General features: G+C 35.0%; 4 protein-coding genes across 4 annotated transcripts; 1 reads left to right on the top strand and 3 right to left on the bottom strand.

The window, feature by feature from the left end:
- Positions 1-522: 522 nt before the first annotated feature.
- Positions 523-2,988, bottom strand: LOC133333907 (UDP-glycosyltransferase UGT5; the record flags this gene model as incomplete). The annotated part of the gene is made up of 5 exons (XM_061542221.1): positions 523-805; positions 863-1,082; positions 1,449-1,882; positions 1,982-2,633; positions 2,910-2,988. Coding segments are annotated over 5 exons (1,668 nt in total), but the record flags the coding sequence as incomplete, so codon positions are not given.
- Positions 2,989-4,391: 1,403 nt separating this feature from the next.
- Positions 4,392-9,423, top strand: LOC133333906 (lysine-specific demethylase 9). The gene is made up of 8 exons (XM_061542220.1): positions 4,392-4,797; positions 4,861-5,195; positions 5,256-6,821; positions 6,910-7,050; positions 7,114-7,253; positions 7,315-7,454; positions 7,528-7,818; positions 7,889-9,423. Exons 1-8 carry the CDS (start codon positions 4,392-4,394, stop codon positions 9,421-9,423), a joined length of 4,554 nt encoding a protein of 1,517 aa, XP_061398204.1.
- A 1,974-nt stretch (positions 9,424-11,397) lies between these two features.
- LOC133333893 (sterol carrier protein 2) lies at positions 11,398-14,012 on the bottom strand. The gene is made up of 4 exons (XM_061542202.1): positions 13,899-14,012; positions 13,141-13,464; positions 12,694-12,884; positions 11,398-12,493 (listed from the first exon to the last, which is right to left on the bottom strand). The coding sequence occupies exons 1-4, from the start codon at positions 13,941-13,943 to the stop codon at positions 11,422-11,424; spliced, it is 1,632 nt and encodes a 543-aa protein (XP_061398186.1). The 5' UTR covers positions 13,944-14,012; the 3' UTR covers positions 11,398-11,421.
- A 1,746-nt stretch (positions 14,013-15,758) lies between these two features.
- On the bottom strand, positions 15,759-18,303 carry LOC133333905 (UDP-glycosyltransferase UGT5-like). The gene is made up of 3 exons (XM_061542219.1): positions 18,075-18,303; positions 16,108-17,117; positions 15,759-16,041 (listed from the first exon to the last, which is right to left on the bottom strand). Exons 1-3 carry the CDS (start codon positions 18,294-18,296, stop codon positions 15,759-15,761), a joined length of 1,515 nt encoding a protein of 504 aa, XP_061398203.1. The 5' UTR covers positions 18,297-18,303.
- Positions 18,304-22,488: the final 4,185 nt, after the last annotated feature.

The raw sequence follows: 22,488 nt of genomic DNA, 5'->3' as shown, positions 1-22,488 counted from the left end.
TTTTAATTTTTTTTGTAAAAAGATCAGCGCTATCTTTGGGTAACATTTTTTAATGAATGTTGAAGCTTGGATTTTTTTTATGGCATACACTGATTTTACATAGTGATGAGCTCTGTCACGAAAAAATCAGGAATTTAGAAGCAAATAAGTGCAAAAATGTTCTGCATGCATTTCATTTGGCTGTAAATATTTATGTTTACTGTTAGATCGGATTCTCTGCAAATATGAAAATTATTAACAATACCGTGTTGTTAACTATATTGAAGACGCATTTATATACTATGTATTTTGTATATGTCAATTTTATTTACTTTTATAACTATTAATTAACTACAAAGTATTTTGTATAATTTTATTATTTATTTTTATAACTGTTAATTCACTACTTCCAAATATCTACTACATATAGAAGGCACGTAAAATCACCTGTAAGTACGTTGCTCATACATAAAATTCTTATATTGTCATGTTATTTGGGATTAGCTCTTTTCTACATGTTGATGGCAACTCATTTCAAATCACCTATTGCTGTTTTAACTTGCTTTTCTTCTTTGTGGTACAGGACATCAGCAATTTCATTATATACCATGAAATCATTATTAGTCCAATGAGGGTCGCCAATATAATACAAATAGAATCTAATGAATAATATATAAACCAATTCAAATCAACAGCATGTGTATGTAACATTTCACGCGCATTTTCATATTCCATTATATGTTCAACCCACCAGGTTGATATTTCTAAAGCCGTGTTGGGACGATTGCGAAATATTTTCGATAGTCCTTTGGCATTTTCTTCGTATCTGCAGAAGTACATATGTATTAGTTATGTTAAAATCATAGAATAAATTCAATTTTACCTTGAGTTTTGCAGCATTTCTTTTAGAATTTTATCTAAATTATTTTCATTTATATTTTCGAAATTCAAAATACGTCCAGCTTTTCGATTTTGTACAGCAAAACCATTTACAAATTGATCGCCATATATTGGAGTTATTATCATCGGTTTGCCACAATAAACGGCCTCTGTTGTTCCTAATAGTCCGCCATGACCCCAAAATAGTTTTACTTTCGGATGACCTGGAACATAAACATAATATCAGTTTAACCCAATTTGAAAGAATATACCACTTTTCGGAAATATATGAGTTATTTTGAAAAACTGTTGGAGACTGTTTGTCGAATGCTACTTAAGTTACATGAAGTCTTATAAATTAAATACGATGATGAAAATTTGAAATAAAATCGGATAATATAATAGCATGGTTTTTTTTTACAAATACAATAAAAAGATAGGAATATCTTGAAATTTTAGTTCTTTAGGAAATATATACATAAATAAAAAATGCTACCGTGTTATCACAATATCAGTGACTTTAATGTTAAGCTAAATATATTTAAATTGAAATCTGAATAAATATGTTGTATTTGTTTTGTAATACTTACACAGTAGTGCTAATTGTGGCGCCCATTTAACAAAAAGAAAATTATTACTTTTTATTGGAACATCATCGGTTTCCCATTTCCAAATGACCTTTAAATTATTTTTCTGCAAAACAGTCAATATCGCATTTAGCTTAGTCGAATCCATAGTAGATGCACGAATCATAGAACCCCAACTAATGAAAATAACATTTTCGCCAGTGGACTTTTCCAAGAATTTTTCAATTGGCGCCGGTAGCTTCTCATTGACTTTATTCTCCTGAATATGAATGCCTCCAATTTCAAGAAACTGTTCCGAATGCGGACGTATGCCAGTCAATGAATAGTGTTGATTTCCAAATATAATTGCGGTCTGTTGCTTTGCTATGTCGTTGACATCAACGGTCACATTCAGATGATGGCGTATTAATTCATTATCAAGATGATTAGTATGGAAACTAGAATATACATACAAATGAAATATATTGATTATTAGTATTTGTTTGTTTCCCTACCCCCCAAGGCCTGCCGCTCAACAATCACATGTAATCACTTACCGATAAAGTAGCGATAAGACTTTAGCTTGTAAAAAGTTTGTTAGTCTTTCGTGCCAATTGAGAGGTGTAGCGAATCCAATAAATTCTGATTGTACAAATGATGGGGTGTCTGGCAGCAGTATACGTTCATAATACCAGGGCATCAAGAGACAACTACTCAAGCCAACAATTGGCGTTTTCATGAGATAGGGAACAACCAACTGACAATCTGAGTTGAAGTATTCGGTGATAACAATGTCGTATGGTTTCTTTTCATGGCGTTGCAGCACTTCCTGAATATAACCACTGTCATACAGACGCTCACAAGATTCCTGGCCCTCTACATGAAGACCCACATATTCATCGATGAGACCTTTCCACGTCCGTGGCATCCACTCAGTCAAGGGTACAACATTAATCACCTCCACTTGTTCCAACAGGAGTTCCTGGTATGTTGTCAAAGGCGGATCAGGACTTTTGATGTATGTAATGACCGTTACATTGTGACCTCTTTCGGCTAAGTTGCGTAGTAACGGATAGAACACTTTGAAATGGCTATAACCAAAGTGTGGAAATATTCCCAAAATTTCTCTACTCTCATTGGGTACAACTAATAGGAAACAAAACAGGTATATGAACTTAATGGCGTAACACATTCTGTCGAACGAACTATCTTAACCTACGACCACAACTACTCACATTTCGCGGCTAGAAGTCAATAATAACAAATGTTAATTAATCAGTCGACTGAGACTGTGGAGCCACCTATCCGCTGTATCTTATCGCCGTCCAATTGGCGTGTTTCTAATATACGTGGAATCACATCCATTAGCATAACATATCGGGCGTACAATTTCCGTGCTTTGTACCAGTAGATGGCGTTGTTTTTAAATATATAAATTTATTTTCAGAATTATTTCATAACACAATAATTGTTTTCAATTTTTACTGTGCTTTGTGTTTATTGAAGGTAAAGCCAATTTAAAAAGTATCAAATTAACAATACAATTCAATTTGTGTTGTGTTATCAGTTACTTTAGCATAACAATTTTTCGATTATATAGGGCTCCAAAAATCTACGCTATTTAGAATATTTTTGTTTTGATAAGTGAGTGACAAATGGAAAAGCTAATTAACATTATCGAACATCGAACTATGACTCGTGTTGTTTGCCAAACTTTGTTTAAATATTGTACACACTACCATTTCTTACCCCAAGTTATGTTATTACGTTGTAAACATGCATGACACAACCAATCGATATCATATCGACACCAAGCCGATTACGCGATTTTCTCGCAAACACCACAATCGATTAGTCCGTAGTCGTCGACTCACGTATCCCTTGGCGTGGTTTTACATTTATCGGGATCGGTGTTGAGAGTTTCTCTCTCTCTCAGTGGTAAATTGTGAATTGTGTTGGACAACATTACCACAGGTAGGAACAAAAACGTACGAAAAGGTACCTAAAATTCTACTTCAAATGATAATAAATCATAATAATCGAGAAATATTGGCCAATATTTACACCAGTTATTTGTAAATGTATTCACGAGTAATAAAAAATTCTAATTTTTGTTTTGGTACGTTTATGTCAATTCGTACCTTTTGTGAACAAAAAGTACGCTTGTTACAAAATTAAAAATAGCGCAACTCTAATTACTCTCTCAAGAGAGAGAAACTCTCAACACCGATCCCGATAAATGTAAAACCACGCTTAAAAACAACACGGTTTCCATGTAGTCTCCATCCCACCTCATTCGTAACTTTCGTTTATACCATTTTGGATTCATCTTTATCGGCCGTTTTGTCTTCTCCTCCCATTCGTTAGCAGCTGGAACGTTTTTTAATTTTTCTTCAGTCGCTGAGTCGTTGCTGTCAGAGAAAAATCGCCATGTTTGTGACGCGTTGAAATAGAATTGCAAAAATAAAAAATAATATAATTAACTAATTAATTGCAAATAGCGAATAAAGAAATGATACAAAGTAAGACTAAAATGTGCACCACCGTTTTTCAATATGTAGAACGAAGTGTAGAGCAATTGTAAAGTCGAGGAAAAACAAAGAATTGTGACGCAGAAGAAAAGAATGTAATACAAAGAAAAAAGTGGAAATATTTTTAAATTAGCCAAAAAACAAATGTAAGGAACAGAATCGGCTGAAGCAATTTCCAGTGAAAGGCAAAAGAGAAAATATATCGGTCATAAATTGCGCGCTATAGCTAAAATACGCCGACCCGAGACAGAGGCGGTCAAAATAAAATCGATTTTTTATTCTTTGTCGGTCGCTGCTAGCTTACATTTGGTATAACTTATAACCAACTAACTTACCAACAAGCCTGCCTGTCAGCCAGCCAGCCAAAGAGGTTGTGTTGTGTGTGTTGACTCTTTTACTACGTGCCGAAAACGTCGTAGGGAAGAAGTGGCGCGCAATGTCGAATATTGTGGAAACTCAGGTGACGTCGTCAACGTCGCAGCAGCAAAAGCAACAACAGCCACAGTCCATGAGCGATGGAAAAGGGGAGAAGCAGCAACAACAGCAGCCAACATTTAAACAAACAACAAAAGCATCGGAGTCAACGACGACGACTATCAAAACAAATATTGAACAATTTGCCGGTGGTAAAGATTTAAAACCAGCTGATGCTGGAGTTCATCGAGGAGGAGATGGTAGCTGTGATATAAATTCACAAAAAATACCCAGCGAAGGAGGTATAGGAGATCAAGTGACACATATATCCAAAGAACAGCTAACAGATTTAAAAGCGAATAAATCGTCAACGGCAGCATCTATCGATCACAATACCTCGTCAAAGGAACGCAGCAGTGGTGATAAAGGTAGGAACAATTTAGAATACGAACCATCAGATTCACTGATTCAATACTTTCGAATCATTCCAGATAAATCGCACAAGAAGAAGAAAAAAGAAAAGGACCGGGATCGTGATCGCGATAGAGACAGGGATCGAGAACGGGAACGAGATCGAGAGCGTGATAAAGATGGCCACAAAAAGTCGAAGGATAAAAGCGATCGCGACAAATCACATAGCACCCATGGGAGGGGAAAATCTTCGAAAAGCTCTTCTGATCGAAGTAATTCTTCAAAGTCGAAATCTCATTCCTCAAGTGATCATCACAGGGACACACATTCTAGTAGTGGCAAATCAAAAACCAAAACAAGTGGCAGCAGTAGTGCACCATCTTCTACTAAGGAATCACCTTTGGATAAGGATAAAGTACAAACATTTTCCTAATTTAAAAATAACAATTAACTACAGCCTTTTTTTAATTTCTAGGTTGCTCCATTGTCATCAACCTCGACGTCTGAGGCCAGTAGCCGTAGAAGAAGTTCCGAAAGCAGTAGATGTAGCCAAAGCAGTGGAATTAAATTAAATTGCTTAAATATCATGAATGAAGGTGAACAGGAAAAAGCAAAACCCATAGAACAAGGTACACCGTTAACGAATCACATTGAAACACTTGATTCCAAGAAATCTTCAAATATCATAAAAGAAGATATGGCCATTGTATCCGATAACTCCTTAAGGAGCAGTGAAGAGGAAATAAAGAAAACAGAAAAGGAATCAAGCAATGTAAAGGAGAGTGAAGTTCCCAAAAAAGTGAACGAGAACATTGTTGCAGTTAAAATCGAATATGAACAACAAAATTCTGAAGCACCTTCTGCAACCGTCGACAAGAATGCCTCTTCAATTGCAATTAAGGAGGAAATCAAACAATATATCGAAGACAAAACGAGAACCAGTAAAACACCAAATGAAGTCTCCAGACAATTAAATTTCAATAATGTCGAGGTAACAAAGACGGATGAAAATTGTTTAGCGATGGATGTAAAAAGCGAGATAACAAATGTCGATATACAGATTAAAAAAGAAAAATCGGCAACAGTTGCAAGTGCAGTGGAAAATTCTGAATCAATTGAAGAGCCCCAGTCGACAGGAGAATCGCTTATACCAAAACAAGATATAAGTCAAAAAACACCTGTCAAAGCTGAACCATTGCCAAAACTTACAGAAAATCAAATAAAAATGGAATGTCTTATGATGCCCTCTCCAGCTGACAAAACTTCTTCGGCGGTAACATCAACTGTGCCGCATTCAAATGCAAGCTCAAGTCATCAAAACACAGCATCATCATCTGTTATTCATAACCAAAGTGTGCAACATCAAACTCATTCCTCCACTCCTTCAGGCAGTTGTAGCACAGTACTGGGGTCGTCCACTTCGTCGTCATCAAAATCGGCTACATCTTCGAGAAGATCTTCATCTGGTAGCAGTTCTCACACACATCACCATCACAACCACAAATCCTCATCGTCTTCGTCGTCTAATAAACACAGCTCTTCGTCATCATCTTCGACTAATAATTCATCGTCGCGTAGTAGTCGTGAATGCTCCAGGTGTTACAAACGCTCAAAAATTAGACGTACCAGTGTTGGAACGCAATATGTACCGGCACCACCCCAGCCTAATGTTTCACGTACCAGTCGCAACAATAATCGTGTACCACCGGGTCTTGAGCACTTAAAATATGGCCAGTACTTCGAGGTAGAAGTTTATCCGAATGGTGGTGCCTCCGTTGTGCATCTATACCAGGATGAAATTAAAGATCTTCCTCCCCACGAAATGGACGAACTAGTGGATGAGTTCTTCGAAGTTTGCTTCGCAGAAGATGAAGAAGGTTATGCCCATCATGTCATGGGAATTGTGCACGATGCGGCGAGATACTTGCCGGATTTATTACAACATATGGCAGAAAATTATTCAACTCTTACAGTAAAGGCTGGTGTCCTAGGAAGGAATTCAGACATTGAAACATGTACAATGGCACAGTACTATGAACAGGTAAGTTCAATCTTGTGAGAATTATAACATAAATTGTTTCAATTGAAGAGATTTTTGTGAACGGATTGTAATCAACATAATTTTTCAGGTTGTTCGAAATTATTCCCAAGGAACATTTCGTTATGGACCTCTACATCAAATTAGTTTGGTGGGCAAAGTACATGAAGAAGTCGGTGGTTATTTTCCCGATTTATTGGGGAGAATAGAACAAAATCCTTTCTTAAAGAAGGTAAAACTTTTATTTACAAAACTTATGAAAAAAGTGCAAATTAAATAAAATCCATGATTTCAGACTATGCCTTGGGGACCCTATTCAATATTGCAAACCGACCCTCGATTATCTAACGATGGTCCAATTTTATGGATACGATCTGGTGAACAATTGGTGCCTACAGCTGAGCTGAATAGCAAAACCCCTTTGAAACGTCAGAGGTAAACGATAGCGCGTTTATATGAGATGAAATCATGAATTTTGTATGTACACTTTTTACAGGACACGGATCAATGAATTACGAAACTTACAATATTTACCACGTCTATCAGAGGCTCGTGAAACAATGATAGAAGATCGTACTAAGGCACACGCGGATCATGTAGGCCACGGCCATGAACGTATAACAACAGCAGCTGTTGGTAAGTTAGAATCCGCCTAATTCATCATTGTATTATTTGTTAATACTCTCTTCAACATTTAACACATTTTTAGGCATTCTTAAAGCAGTCCATGGAGGTGAATCGTATACACAAAATCGCATTACCAAAGATGTGGTAGCATTTGCAGCTCAAGATTTCAATCAACTGGTGGGAACACTCCAGTTGGATTTACACGAACCACCAATTTCGCAATGTGTCCAGTGGATTGAGGATGCCAAATTAAATCAGCTACGACGCGATGGTATACGTTATGCTCGCATCAAATTATGTGATAACGATATATATTTTTTACCGCGAAATATTATACACCAGTTTCGCACGGTGACGGCTGTGACCAGTGTTGGTAAATAAATATTAAGTTGCTTGTTAGATTTTGTAACCTGAAACATACTCTCCTTCCTTTTTATTTGCAGCTTGGCACTTGAGATTACGTCAGTATTATCCTGGCCAGGAGGTAATTAACGAAAAGAATAATCCAGTATTGGCAGAGCCACCACAATACAAAGAAAAACAGACAATTCTACCGAATCCCATTTCTCACGATGATGTCCACACTAAGAAGACACCATGCAAACGTAACCATGAGGGGAAAGCTAAAAAATCTGAAACAAAGAAGCTTATTGACATGGAAAGTCGTAGTCGTTTGTCCAGTGAGAGTGGTACCGACGATTCTACAGCAGCTGTGAAAGATGATCCGGAAACTCCCACAAAAAAGAAACAATCAGCAAAAGATGAACCCAAAATCGATATGCGCAAAATGGTAATTGAACACAATATGATAAATAAAGTTGTTGCAACAGTGGCTTCATCACCCAATAAGGCAGAAAAGCCGAAGAAAGCTAAGTCAAGTGATGGTGAATACCCGAAAGAGAAAAAGGAAAAACGTAAACATAAGGATGACAGTAGTGCATCAAAATCGAATAAATCATCTTCGCTGACTCCCAAGAAGCCCAAAGCTTCGTCCGCCGATATAGTAGTAAGCAGTGAAACAATCTCAACAAAAACACTATCCACCACTAACACGGTGCCGCTGACAAATTCCAGTAACTTACCCAGTAATAAGGTTAAACTTCCAGAACCAATAGTGCCTGCATTACCTATGCCTCTAGTACCTCCCACGCCGTTTACACACCGAGAAGCTTATGTGAATAGCCTAAATCAAAAAGAACCAGAAATAAAAATACAAGTACAAATAGTATCCGATGAACCTCCTCCATCATCATCATCATCATCAGTTCCCACATCAACACCATCAACTCATTTAAGCAGCTTTCAACCTCCTCCACCCGCCACTAGCGTATCATCATCTCCCCAATTACCGAATGTTGTATCTACTACTACCTCCACCACGATTCAAGTCACTACTATAACATCCCCTCCATCGCCCACACCTGCTCCTCCAAATAATATAATACGCGTCGAAGAAGCCCTTATACCCCCTCACGCAACTGGAAACATAGCTGACGATATAATTTTATCACAACCGCAATTGGTAGTTGACCACGAGGAAGAAGTGATCATATCAGAGGAAATTGAAACCACCACAGCGCCAATGACAACGGTAGTGGCGTGTCCCAATCAAACCTATCCGCCATTACCGCCCTTACCTCCCTTGCCGCCACTTCCACCACCGCCTCCCATACAAACCCCACAGCCACCACCACCTCCTCCCCCAGTAAACAATAACGATTCAAAAGCCATTAAGACAACCAAAGTTTCAACATCAAGTAGTTCTTCATCAGGCACTCCTTCGAAATCTCATAAAAGTTGTTCAAAGGTATCCTCGAGCAAGCACAATAAATCTTCGGCGGATCTCATAAGCTCCATATTGGCCTGCATGGATAATCGAACTACTAGCAGTTCAACAAACACTAACAGTTCATCAAGTAGCGGCAGTACTTCTTCATCGTCGTCGTCGTCCATACCTTATACATCTTCCATGCATTGAGTTGCCATCATTACTCAGCCCCAAAGAATGAAGGACGCGTTTAGAATTGTATATATTGGGAGGACAATGGTTTGAACTTTTGTGGACATAAAGCATCCCAATGAAAAGGAAATTTATATATTTAAATAAGATTGGGATTAGTTGTTACTCGTTACAGATGAATCACTAGTTTAGCTGTGACCTATTCGTTTTTTTCACTTTCACTGGGAAATTTAACCTAAGAATGATATAAAGGTTACCTTCTCAAATTAGCTAAACTAGAACAGTTCCCGTATTCCTGTGTTTTCCTCAAACCGTAAATATTTTTTTGTAGTTTTACTGTTTATAGAATTGTGTATGTACATAAATATATATTTTAGACATGTTGTATTTTATCTCCAGCTAATGCTGCATTAACATCATCCTAATCAGTGTCTTCTCCAACTATCAAAAATTGTTGATATTTATTTTATGGTATTTACGTTGGAGGATAAACCACGCATATATTAACTAAACTCTTTTTATTTATTGATAACACATTTCCTTTTTGAAATATATATTTAATATAACATTAGATCTTTTACACAAATAAGGCTTCCCTAATTGTAATCTAACAATCCTTTCCTTTGATATCATCTGCTCCAACGTGATTTGTTTTCAAACGACTCACCTATACACACATAAGCCAAGCTAGCTTACATATATTATCATGGCACATCTCTTTTTAATATTTGTTACAATTTTGTATAACAATGTACACTTATATAATTATAGTATATTAGGTCCATAAAGTTATAAACACAGTATACATACGTTATATATTTATATGGTTCAGAAATCAGTTAGCCAACCGCTTGTTGTCTATGTGTGGGTGCAGCCATCCACTGCTTATTGTGTTGGACTATTTTTTTATTATTTTAAACACATTTAGGCATACCATGCACTATACAGAAACAGACGGAAAAAAAAATCAGCCAACAAAACAAACTCAAATTAAATTTTTACCATTTACCAAGATTAAAAAAATGAATAGCAGAATGAGTAAATATGTAAGAGAATGCATATTACAAACAAAAGCAAGTAAAGAATATATGAAACACACAACACATATATAAATATATATATTATATCTCACCTATTGGGACAAGAAGAAACAGAAGTGAGAATTGAACGGCATAGCGTATAAATACATAAAAAAACATATTTAAGATGTAGTCTAAGACCATAAATAAAATAATCATAATGTAGTTGTAAATTTGCATCTTTTATTTGACAAATGGGGGATGAGTGGTGTTTGTAAATTTGCGAATTAAGGGGATTGAGACCGCTATTGAAAACTGAAAAAGATAGTGGTTTCAAAAAATTATATTCGTTGTTTACATTGTGTAAAAAATAGGGCTGCTACATCAACAACGTCATTTATAAAAATGTTTAATTCAAGAATTTTTTATTAGGCCAAATGAGATGCATAAATTATATTTATACACATTAAACACAACAGTTCCAAATTATGTGGAGCCACATTAATGTTGAACAGGGAAGTATAAAAACGTAAAGCTTCAGTAAATTTTATTAAAGACGAGCCTGATGACTACTTTAGTATGTATCTTTTTAATCGCCTATAAAAATGCATAATAATTATCGAGTTTAATTTCTTTTGCCCACACTCATACATCTATACGTCGATTTACAGGCAGGCATTACAAATAAACCTTTACTGATAAGAATATTAGAGTAGGACAGCAGTTCAATTGCGGTAACCCGAACAACAATCAGAATAAATTTATAGTTTTTCGATTTGATGTAACAGTTAAAAATAAAATAGAAAACAGTCGCAAATATGTTCTACAATATACACAAAGTTTATTTAATAAAATTAAAATGGAATATAAAAATCTCTTACAATTATAAAATACATACAATCACCTCGTACTCATTTATCTTAATATTCATATATGGGCTATATACGAATATTAAATAACATTTACAAAATACAAATAAAAAACAATAACAAAATATTTACAATTTTGCGCGCAAAGTTTCGAAACGGTTTTGGGCAGCAGTTTGAATGTTCATCAGTTTCATGGCTACACCCATGTTACCTTGGATTTTAATTTTGCCCTGGAAGAAAGCCTTTTGAGGTGGCAAATTGCCAGTCATCAATTCGGTAACATCCTCATCGGAAATAATGAATGTAACGTCACATTTGTCCTTGCCATTGTAGGTGATTTTACCTTTGCCTTCCTTGGCATTGATAACCCAGAAGCCAGTTTTGCCATCGGGACCATTGGTTACCTTGAAGCCATAAATAGCACGGGCCTTTTCAATTAAGTTTTCTGTGTCTTTTTGCATCTCCTCTTCCAACAATTTCAAGAGTGGTGTAACCTTGAAGCCCTCACCAGTGGGGTGTGTAGCAGCAGAAGTCAAGTTATTAACGACACCAGCAGCTTTTGGGAAACCCAAGCGGTAGAGGGTGACAACTACAGCTCCGCCCAAACCCAAATTGTGTTGCAAAGCCAATTTGACATCCTTAACTTGACGTTTTTCAGCCAAACCACGCAATTGCCAGCACAATTCGGCACATTGAGCCAAACCAGTAGCACCCAAAGGATGACCCTTAGAAATTAGACCACCACTGGGATTGATAACGTATTTACCACCATAGGTATTGTCACCGCGGTCAATGAGTTCACCAGCTCCACCTTCGGGGCAAAGACCCAAGGCTTCGTAGGTAATCAATTCGTTGGCGGAGAAGCAATCGTGCAATTCAACAACCTGAACATCGGTGGGCTTGTAGCCAGACTTGGCGAACAAACGTTGAGCAGCCATTTTGGTCATGTCATAACCGGCAATTTTCATGAGCGACTTGTCCTTGAATGTGGATTCAGGATCCGAGGCCATTTCCATGCCAACAATTTCAACAGCTTGGTTTTCCAAACCGAAACGATGAACGTAGGCTTCAGAAACCAAAATTGCAGCACCAGCACCATCTGAGGTGGGGCAGCATTGCAATTTGGTGAGAATACCCTCGACCACAACAGGTGATTGCATAATTTGTTCCAAGGAGTATTCATCGCGGAATTGAGAGTAACTGGAAAGGATAAAACATAAATAAATATAAATTGTATTCGATTAACGGCTAATCTATAAAATATGTATTATTGCACTAATGGATTAGTCTTTGTGTTTTTTGATAAGATAAGTCAAAAATGATATGAATACAGATTGATCTTTGTTACCACTTCATGTGGAATTTGTATTGCTATATATAAAAAGGGCAAAGATACTCACGGATTGTTGACAGAGTGCTTGTGGTTTTTCCAGGCAATTTTGCCGAAATGTTCGGGCTTGGTTCCATATTTCTTCATATGTTCCTTGCCAGCATTACCGAAGATTTGAGCTGCCATTGGTCCAGGTCCAATTTCAGCCAATTCAGACATTTCACTAATGTGACGTTCCATAGGATTAGCACGATCGAAGTACTGAAAACATATACAAATATATTTTTGTTAACGTTTTATGTTATAGTCAATGACAATTCATAATAATTAATTATGGTCCTGGTTCATAACGGGTACAAGTCCTTATCATTTTTCGACCTTTGGACGATCACACTTGCTTTATATATATATATATATATATATATAATTATATGTAGCTATGTAATGTTTTAATTATATATTTTTTTACATATCAACGTTGTTTATTATATATATTCGAGATAATTTGTGTTCATACCTTAGCGGACAAGGAGCCACGTTCCATTTTCTCGAAACCAAAAGCCAAAACGCAATCAGCATTTCCTGATTCAATAATTTGTTTGGCCAAGTACAAGGCACTGGAACCAGTGGAACAATTGTTGTTAACATTGAACACAGGAATGCCGGTCATACCAACTTCATACAAGGCACGTTGACCAGAGGTGGAGTCACCATAGACATAACCAACGGTAGCTTGTTGCACTTCATTGTATGAGATTTTGGCATCAGCTAAAGCCTTGGTAATGGCTTCCTTGGCAAAATCGGGATAATCGACATCAGCACGGCGACCAGGTTTTTCAAACTAAAAAAAATTAAAAATGTTTTGTTACTCTTTGTACAGGTGTATTTTTAATATTTCAATATTCAAAAGCGATATTGAACATTGACCCATGGCACTACTGAAATCACAATCATGTTCAGATAAAGTTAATCGGTAGTTGTAGATTAAATGCTTGTACATAGTATATGCAATGCAGTAATATTTTTTAATATCTCAATTCATACTGTATACACAGTGAGGAGTCAAATACAAAGGAGCTGATCCCAGCTATTGCTAATGGGTGTGACCCCTGGGCATTGGGGAACCTCTTTACAAACATCAAAATCAAAACAACAACTCCATACGAACAATTTTTGTAAATATCAAGCACAGATCAAAGTTCAACAGAGTTGTTGTACTTTCAAATCTTGGATTCTGGTAACTTAGTACGATGAAAATGGTTTCTAGCGCCTTACCTTGGTCATACCAACACCAACAACATAAACACGGGTTTTGGCCATATTGCTTTTAATTTTGGTAATAAACTTTTTCTAATTGTCGAATGTATTGAGGAATGTCACTTGTCCAGCGGTGCCTTGTTGAATGTGGAACTCTCTGCGCAAACGAGACAAAGGTCCACAATTTATATTTTGTACTAGGGATAGATAAGCCGATAAGATGTATAGAGTTATATCATTCCGTTCTATTAGAATGATTAGTTCGAAATGAAGGTTTGAAATAAAATTAACGATTGAGGTACATGTTAATTTAAATGACACATGAACACAGATTTGCCTACGCAATATTGAGAATTATTTTTTTCACTAACTATTCCTAATCGAAAGTTGTTAAATTTGGCCGAGTAAAAATGGTAAACAGGAATGCCTACTTCTGATTGGCTGTTGCGCTGATTTTGAAGTATTTCCATTTAATTTTGACATTTTTATTAGTTTTCCGTTCCAGAACATTTCGTATGATTTTAAACTCTGATAGCGATTTTGACATTTTTCCATTTTTCTGGAACAGAACAATAGTCCCAATTCCTATGCTTATGCAGAATGCTCGCGTTGAGCCGTCCGTCGCGTTATATGTTATCGAAAATACAACAACCACAAGGAAACGATATGCGATTGTGTTATCGTTTCCTTGTGGTTGTTGTATTTTCGATAACATATAACGCGACGGATGGCTCAACGCGAGCATTCTGCTTAGCCCTTAACTCCGAAGTGCTATGCACATCAACTTCAAGCGATTTTCGATAACAAATAACATTTTTGCTTTACTATGATGCTACGGGCACACAAAAGAAAAGTAGTCAGTAAAAAAACATATAAAGTAAATCACTGACATAACGGGTGTTTTCTACAGTACTACCGACATGTTTCATTTAAATGACGCTAGCGATAAATAAATGAAAATTGTGAGTTCTGGCATTAATTTTGTGAAGGGCGTTTTTTGTTATCGCGTTAACGCACGCAAAAAGTTAAAATATATTTAACTCCGAAGCGCAGCGCACATCAACTTCGGTTGTTTTTGTTATCGTTTCCTTGTGGTTGTTGTATTTTCGCTAACACATAACGCAACGGATGGCTCAACGCGAGCATTCTGCTTAGCCCTTGAGTGTTACAGTATCGAATATCTAAATTGATATCCAAAGAAAATTTACAAATCGACTTGAACATTGCAACGGGAATTGGATCGATATGGAAGTTTTCGACAGAGGTATGTAAAAACTATTTCTGAAATATCCATATCACTTCTTCTCATAAACTAATAAATATCCATTTATTAGTTTAAGACCACCATAGTAGTTTGCTATTTTATTTATCATTTTCTTCCGTGACTTCTATAAATGAAATAAGTGATTATTAGTATGTTCCCGTAATGCAAGAATCTACTACTTTTTACTAATATAACGAATTTTCCTTTATGTTATAGAAGAAAATAGTAAATCGAGTAGATTCTTGCAGTACGGGAACAAAACAAATGATAAATACAATTAATTTAGCAAACTAAAACAAAAATAAAATTGTTTATTTATTTTATTAACTAATTATTATAAAAAATATATATAAACTAAAAAAATGTTCTACAAACTATATTAACAAAATTCGTATACTGAATTAAAAATAGTGGTTTCTCAAAAACAATTTTTCTTTGTACTGGATTAAATTTTAGTAAAAACTTCCAACAATGTGTGGGTCGTTCTGATTTAATTTTCAAATTCTCCAATTTGGCACGAAAACATTTCACCTTCCATTAAATGTGAGTGGGAGTTATCACAACAATTCCACATATACATAATTTTGTATATACGAAGAAGTCTAGTTCAAAATTTAATTAGATTTAACTTTTGTCGTGGCCTTATTACGTTTGGCATTTTTAATTTTGCGCATCAATAGTCCCCATGTTACCGCCGAAGTAAAACCAACCAAACCCAAGACGGTATAAATATCCAGGGAGTAGTAGACAAACCGAGACATATAGGTTGAGCTAGACTTCAATAAGGGAGCTCCTTCTGTATTGGCCACATATTCCACCCACCAAATGGCTGTATCCAAGGCTGTGTTTGGTCGATGCTTGTAAGCATATGAGATCATTTTGGCATTGTCGAAGTATCTAAACACACAAATACATACATAAGTTAATATGCAATTTGATTAAATATACGTTTTGAAGACTTACTGTTTTTCAAGAACCTTTTTAATAGATTTGAGGACGGTATTTTCATCGATATCTTCATAGTTCAGAACTACACCCATGCCACGTTGTTTCATTGCGGCTGCATTGAGGAACTGATCACCGTACATTGGTGTTGCTACAACTGGAACACCACAATATGCTGCCTCCGAGCTACCCATGAGACCTGCATGTGTCATGAATACTTTCACATTTGGATGACAAAGAATATCTCTCTGCGGAAGCCATTTGCTAATATACATATTATCTGGCTTATTGGCTAATGTTTCGTTTTCCCATTTCCAAATGACACGCTGCTTTAGGCGTTTAGCTGCCCTAACGATGGCGTCACGTTTGGCTACGGGTAACGTTTCTGCTTTGATCATTGAACCCCAGCTTATGAATACCACCCCATTATCGGCATTATCCAAAAACTTTTGTAGGTCAACATCGAGCGGTTTAGCCTTTTGAATGTGCACTCCTCCCAACTCTATTACCGAGGGTGGCAATGGTTTAGCACCACTTAGCGAAAAGTGCTGATTGACAAACATTAAAGATGTTTCTTTCACCAATTCACCGACCGAAGGCATATCATGACCGAATTTATATTGTACCAATGAATCAGTTGCCGGTATGGTAAACAACTTGTACATAGCATTCATCGCATGGAAGGTAATCCAGTTTGCTAGACGCCCACCCAAAGTCATATCTTCGGATTGTCCCAAGAACAGTGCCGGTATATATGATGGTATGATTGGCATACCCATGCGTTCATAATGCCATGGCATCATAGCACAACTGCTGAGACCAATTACGGGGGCTTGTAACATGTGTGCCACACCCATCATACAGTCCGAGTTGAACTGTTCCAGCAATATAACATCGTAGCGTACCTTTTGACGCATTACTTTGTAGAGGGCTTCCGATCGAAGAGTATGATTGCATGCATCCTTTCCCCATTCGTAGAGCATAAAGAATTCCAAGAAATGATTATAGAAGCGTCTATTTTCAAATACCTGGGTGAAGAAAGAAAAACAGGAAGTTGTAAGTCATTGATTATGTTGATAAGTTAGTTAGCTGTATGAAAAAAAATGAGATAAGAGGAGCAATCAAAACCATGTCATGGTTGTCCCATGATTTCAATGTTGTACTTATTAATTACCATTGAGAAATATGTGGTGAGCTACATTTAAGTAAATTAATTTAAAAACATTCTTAAATCAACTGAGTTTTCTTATCACCCCCCACTGATTTGAGTTCACAATCATTGAGATTACTTTATAAAAGTCAATAATATTAAAAAAGTTAGTAAAAAAATATATTAATCTATGTTAAAATGTTGAATTGGCTGGGTCGGACATGGGGTTATTTGGCTGCTTAAACTGAACCAAGACATATTTATGTATAAAGTGGAGGTTTACATGTATGTGTTTAATATACATATTATAATTTATAACTTTCAAAACTAAAAACCATATTTTAATACACGAGAACAATTTGTTGACATCAAAGGGTTTATAGAATGATTTGAAATTCTAAACAGATGTCTGAACCGATTCAATGACTATCGCTGAATGCTAATTATGTAGTATAGGAATGAAAGCAATAATAATTTCAAAATGCATTGAAGAATAAAATTAATGTTGACAGTATTTAGAATAATGTACATATATCTACATCTGTAACATATGATGTCAAAGTACTGAAACTAAACAATAAATTGACACGAATGTTACTTTGTAATAGAATAAATTGGGTTTCATAATATCACATAACATAAATTCCCATAACATACGTTTAGCAATCAACACAACTATTTCAATATAGGCTTTCACTTTTCTATGGAAATTTAATATTTATATTATTTTCTATATTTTATCGCGAATAAAGTACACACATTATTGTAATTGATTTTGATTGCTTTGTCTTATGGATTGACACAAATAACAACAATAGAAATGCAACAAACTTACCTTCAAATCCACACTATTCGATAATGTTTCCTTTCCCGTCAACGGTATGTCGGTATAACCCACTGGTGGACTTTTGTCAGGAAAGTGACTTACAACTGTGACATCATGCCCCCTTTCCGCTAGACCTCTTAATATCGGATGAAAGAAGTGAAAGTGACTCACGCCGGGATGTGGAAATAAACCCAAAATTTTCAAATTATGACGTCTTCCATCTACCGGCATTGGTAGTGGACCAGCTACAGCGAGTAGAGCTGCAATCCATATTAGAGCAACGGCAGCCATCTGGTATGGTCTATGGTGTCTGATCGATTAGTGGCAGTGCATTAAACTGAAATGATTTAAAAATTGCTTTATAGCGGTATTTGGCGATTTTTGTTTGTTTGTGTTCATATAGAGATATTTTGATTTTTGCAAAGTCATCATCTGATTATACATAGCATGTGAGTAAAACGTGTTGCTACTCGGTCCCATTACATAGCAAGTCGTATATTGTTGTTTTTTTTTGATAAAGTGACCAGATGTTGTTGGGTTTTACACTCTTAAATTAGTTATTGCTAATATTCACCACTTCACAAATGCGATCGACATACACCTTATCATTTTTCAGTTAGTTTGAGTATTTTTGTTTGTCATCATTCATTTCAAGCCGAATAAATAAATTACTTTAAGACAAATTATATTAATTTTTATCTTCTGATTATTACTTTGATACCCCAAATGGTAAATATAAGAATTTTAAACGTAGATGTAGAATTGTTTGATTACAAATAATTTTTTACTTTTAATGATTACAAATGATTACACGATTACTAGCTCGCATACAAACCATACCACAAGTATTTGCTTGCTCAACGGAAATCTACTTTTGGAAACAGAATTCAGGAAAACATGTAAAACATTTTGATTAGAACTGAATTTCACGCCATGGCTATATTTAGCTACAATTAAATATTTTGTAGCTGAAACAAAATGAAAACTAACAAAATACAACCGTAAAAATATTTCAAGTGCAGTCAATTTGTGGATCGAAATGAAGGGAAGCGATTGTATTATTGCATGCACAGGCAGGCAATCTGTTACGTGAAAGCATTTTATTTTTTCTTCCCATTTGTTAACTAATAATTTTCAATTGTTTTCTTTGAATAAACAATTTCATGGTAGAAAAAATATACAAAGTAACTAAAAACATTTTTTGCGCTTTGAAATAATTATAATCAGTAGATAAGGTGATTATTACAAAGGAATGTACAAAATTAGTTTTTTGATCAAATTAGAATGATTTTATTTCAAATGCATTTGCACTAGAAGTTAAATATGGCATAATACCCTCAAAATTTGGAAAATGGTACTCAAAAATTGCCAAATACCTAATCTCGAATAAATGTCTAAAACCGCAAAGCCGTTAACGATTTGTTTGCAATTAAGAAATTGAATTTAATCAAAATAATAGTAGGGGAGACTGGGGCAGCTTCTGCAATTTTGGTTTAGAGCTCTATCAAAGCTAGCAAGCTAATCAAAGCTAGCAAATGTACTCGAATGCCGAAGCTGCTCTGTCTCCCTTATATTGAATGATCCGCACCCAAATCATCCATCTGCAATTTATTATTCACTTAAAAATTTTTTTATAAACTTGAATCGTTTTACCAGTTTTATATGCCAAATAAATCTTCATATAATAGGTTAAACCGGTAAAAAGTTCTAGTGTAAATGCCGTTTGACGCAAGTTTCTCTTTTAAGACAATTTACTTAATTTAGATATATAATAATTTTCATAAATACAGCAATATTTTATAAATCAATTGTAATTAAATTTAACATTTCAAAATTCGTGGAGAGAAAAAATTCTGAATTTTAGAAAAGTTCAGTATTTGAATAATATTTGAAAACCGAACAACCTGTTGCACGTCTTTACAAGAAGTTGACTTTACAACAAGTATAAAACCAGTGTATTGGTTTAAATGGCCAGACAATTTGTAATCAATTGTTTGCTATAGCCTACTTTGTAATATATCTACTGATTATTTCTTCGTATATGCGTTACAAAAAAAAATGACACAACTCAACAGACATATCTGAATTAGGGTTGGATTAACATTTTAAAGGATATAAAAATATATTAATAACATCTGGATAAACACCCAAAATATGGATTCTAGAATTGGGAACTATTAATTTACATTCAATGCTATATTGGATTACAGTTTCCTCAAGTCAGCAGCATTTTACTATAAAATAATTTAATCGAAGGCTAAACAAAATTTCGGATGAAACTAAAATTAATTCATTTGGCGGCCCGTTAACACTTCTTTGCATAGTGTTGAAAATTTCCATCATACCAATGACTGCCAATCAAATTATTTTAAAAGTATTAATTAATAAATAAATATTTTAAATAATAATAAGTAAATAAATATACTATATTTTAAAAATGTTTTCAAAATAAAAACGTAACTGCGTTATGAAAATTTAAAACAAAATTAAAGAAAGGGTTCTAAAACATGTTCCTGGTATTTTGAAATCGATTTTTAAACAAGTTTGAGTTCAAGGTTTATTCACAAGGTTAACAGGGAGGCGAATTCAAAGTCTTCATTGACTGTCAAATTTATATAAACAAAACATATTTTTATTCGAACCAAAATATACGTGCACATTACTATCATTACGTTTTTTGAAAGATATTTTGCACAGATACGTGCACATTACTATCATTACGTTTTTTGAAAGATATTTTGAGTTTTTATCCTGTTCTTGTTTGTATTTAACGATTAAAATGTTGACAGCAAGAGAAGACTAAGCTATGCATTCGCCTCCCTGTTAACCTTATGAATAAACATTATTTGAGTTTAAGGGGACCCCCCCCCCCCCCATTCTTGGTGTCAAAAATTTCATAGTGTTTTTAAGTAAAATATTCTGAAAAAATACAATTCCAATACAAAAGTGATTTCATTCCGAAAAAAATTAACATATACAAATCCTTTATTTGCTAATTGTAAAAAATTGTTTTATTGTTGTTTAAGTCAATGGCCAAACTCTAAATAAATAAACTTAAAATTGTCGGTTTAGGACGCATTTTTTCGGTGTTTGTAATACCAATCACAACATTGCAACGTAAATGTTAGAAATATCTCAACCAACAAACATTATGTGAGTAGACAAAAATTTGAAGCAACCACAGCTAGCGAATACACCAAACAAAATGTATGTATGAAATTAAAGTTGCAAATAACCAGTTCATTTACATTTCCGTAAATTAACGCATTTTTTATTAAATATTCAAAAACTAAAAAGTCAACATTTTGGATCATGACCATGAATAATAAGTTGTAATTTTAGGAGAACTAGTCTAGTATAGTTCAAAATCTAAATATGTACATACATACATATAAGAGATTATATTTAATTTGAGATAATTGATAATTTAAGCAATTTCATAAGATCTATGTTGACAATACTTGATAGATAAATCGGTTTTTCAATTCAACAATTGCCATTAATTGAAGACTATATTATGGTATGGTTGTTACCCACACTACTACCACAAATTTAGATCACTAATTAATTTTCACACAACACTTTGTTTTAATGGATGTTACACCCGTTGTAATGATGACCCGGCCGACCACTTGTTACACTCAAAGTCAATGCTAATGAATCTCGGCCAAAAACAGAACTTTTTCGATCGATAACACAGTTTTGTTGTTATTGTTGCTTGAATGGCTCACTGAATAAAATGAAAGAAATTTTCTGCACTCACACACGCACGCATTAATCATTTGCAATTTCTGTAAAGTTTATTATGTAAATAAACCACAACAACAACGGCTACACAAAATTAAATCTATATAAAATAAGAAAAAACTATTTTCATTTTATACACTCATTGCAAATGCGTTGTCTGTCTGTCGTTGCATCACACCAAGTAATAGATGATGAAGACAAAAAAGAAACGTAATTTCATTTTCATCAATTTTATAAATTGCCAAACAATTTTCATTTAATAAACCGCAAAGATGTTTTTTATTTTGTTGGAAAATTGTCTCTCTGTGGGAAACCATGTGTATGAGGAAACATTATTCTTGCATGGGCGAGTGTTTTTTTAGTCAATGTTCACGTTCGTCGGAGTATGTGTGGACATTTGTAAAAAGACAACGTACTTTTTTCCTTTCACTTTGTTTTGAACTAGAAACACACTTCGAACTAACCCGCACACACAACTTTTCCCGTTGAAATACAGCTGACGACTATTAAAATTGGGAGAAATGAATTCTTTCATTTGCCACCAATGCTATTCGATTCGTGTCGTCGTGATGATAATGATGATGGACAAAAAACGTGTCTCTCTGGTTTGGAGCTCGCTTACATTTCTCGTAACCTCCATCATTTAATGAGAATATGTATTTACATTGGGTAGGGA

Source organism: Musca vetustissima, unplaced genomic scaffold (genome assembly GCF_032173495.1).
Source record: "Musca vetustissima isolate MV318-11 ecotype Yass unplaced genomic scaffold, APGP_CSIRO_Mvet_v1 utg1463, whole genome shotgun sequence".
Classification (NCBI taxonomy): domain Eukaryota; kingdom Metazoa; phylum Arthropoda; class Insecta; order Diptera; family Muscidae; genus Musca; species Musca vetustissima.
This window is presented reverse-complemented; position numbering and strand designations above follow the sequence as displayed.

Bases quoted from the DNA above. Each gene is read 5' to 3' on its own strand.
- LOC133333906 (XM_061542220.1), top strand. From the start codon at position 4,392: ATGTCGAATATTGTGGAAACTCAGGTGACGTCGTCAACGTCGCAGCAG. The intron at 4,798-4,860 runs GTAGGAACAATT...GAATCATTCCAG, and splicing joins ACGCAGCAGTGGTGATAAAG to ATAAATCGCACAAGAAGAAG. The intron at 5,196-5,255 runs GTACAAACATTT...TTTAATTTCTAG, and splicing joins CACCTTTGGATAAGGATAAA to GTTGCTCCATTGTCATCAAC.
- LOC133333893 (XM_061542202.1), bottom strand. From the start codon at position 13,943: ATGGCCAAAACCCGTGTTTATGTTGTTGGTGTTGGTATGACCAAG. The intron at 12,885-13,140 runs GTATGAACACAA...ATATGTTTTCAG, and splicing joins GTGGCTCCTTGTCCGCTAAG to TACTTCGATCGTGCTAATCC. The intron at 12,494-12,693 runs GTGAGTATCTTT...TATCCTTTCCAG, and splicing joins AAGCACTCTGTCAACAATCC to TTACTCTCAATTCCGCGATG.
- LOC133333905 (XM_061542219.1), bottom strand. From the start codon at position 18,296: ATGCCGGTAGATGGAAGACGTCATAATTTGAAAATTTTGGGTTTATTT. The intron at 17,118-18,074 runs GTAAGTTTGTTG...TTCTTCACCCAG, and splicing joins CGAATAGTGTGGATTTGAAG to GTATTTGAAAATAGACGCTT. The intron at 16,042-16,107 runs GTAAGTCTTCAA...TTGTGTGTTTAG, and splicing joins AAAAAGGTTCTTGAAAAACA to ATACTTCGACAATGCCAAAA.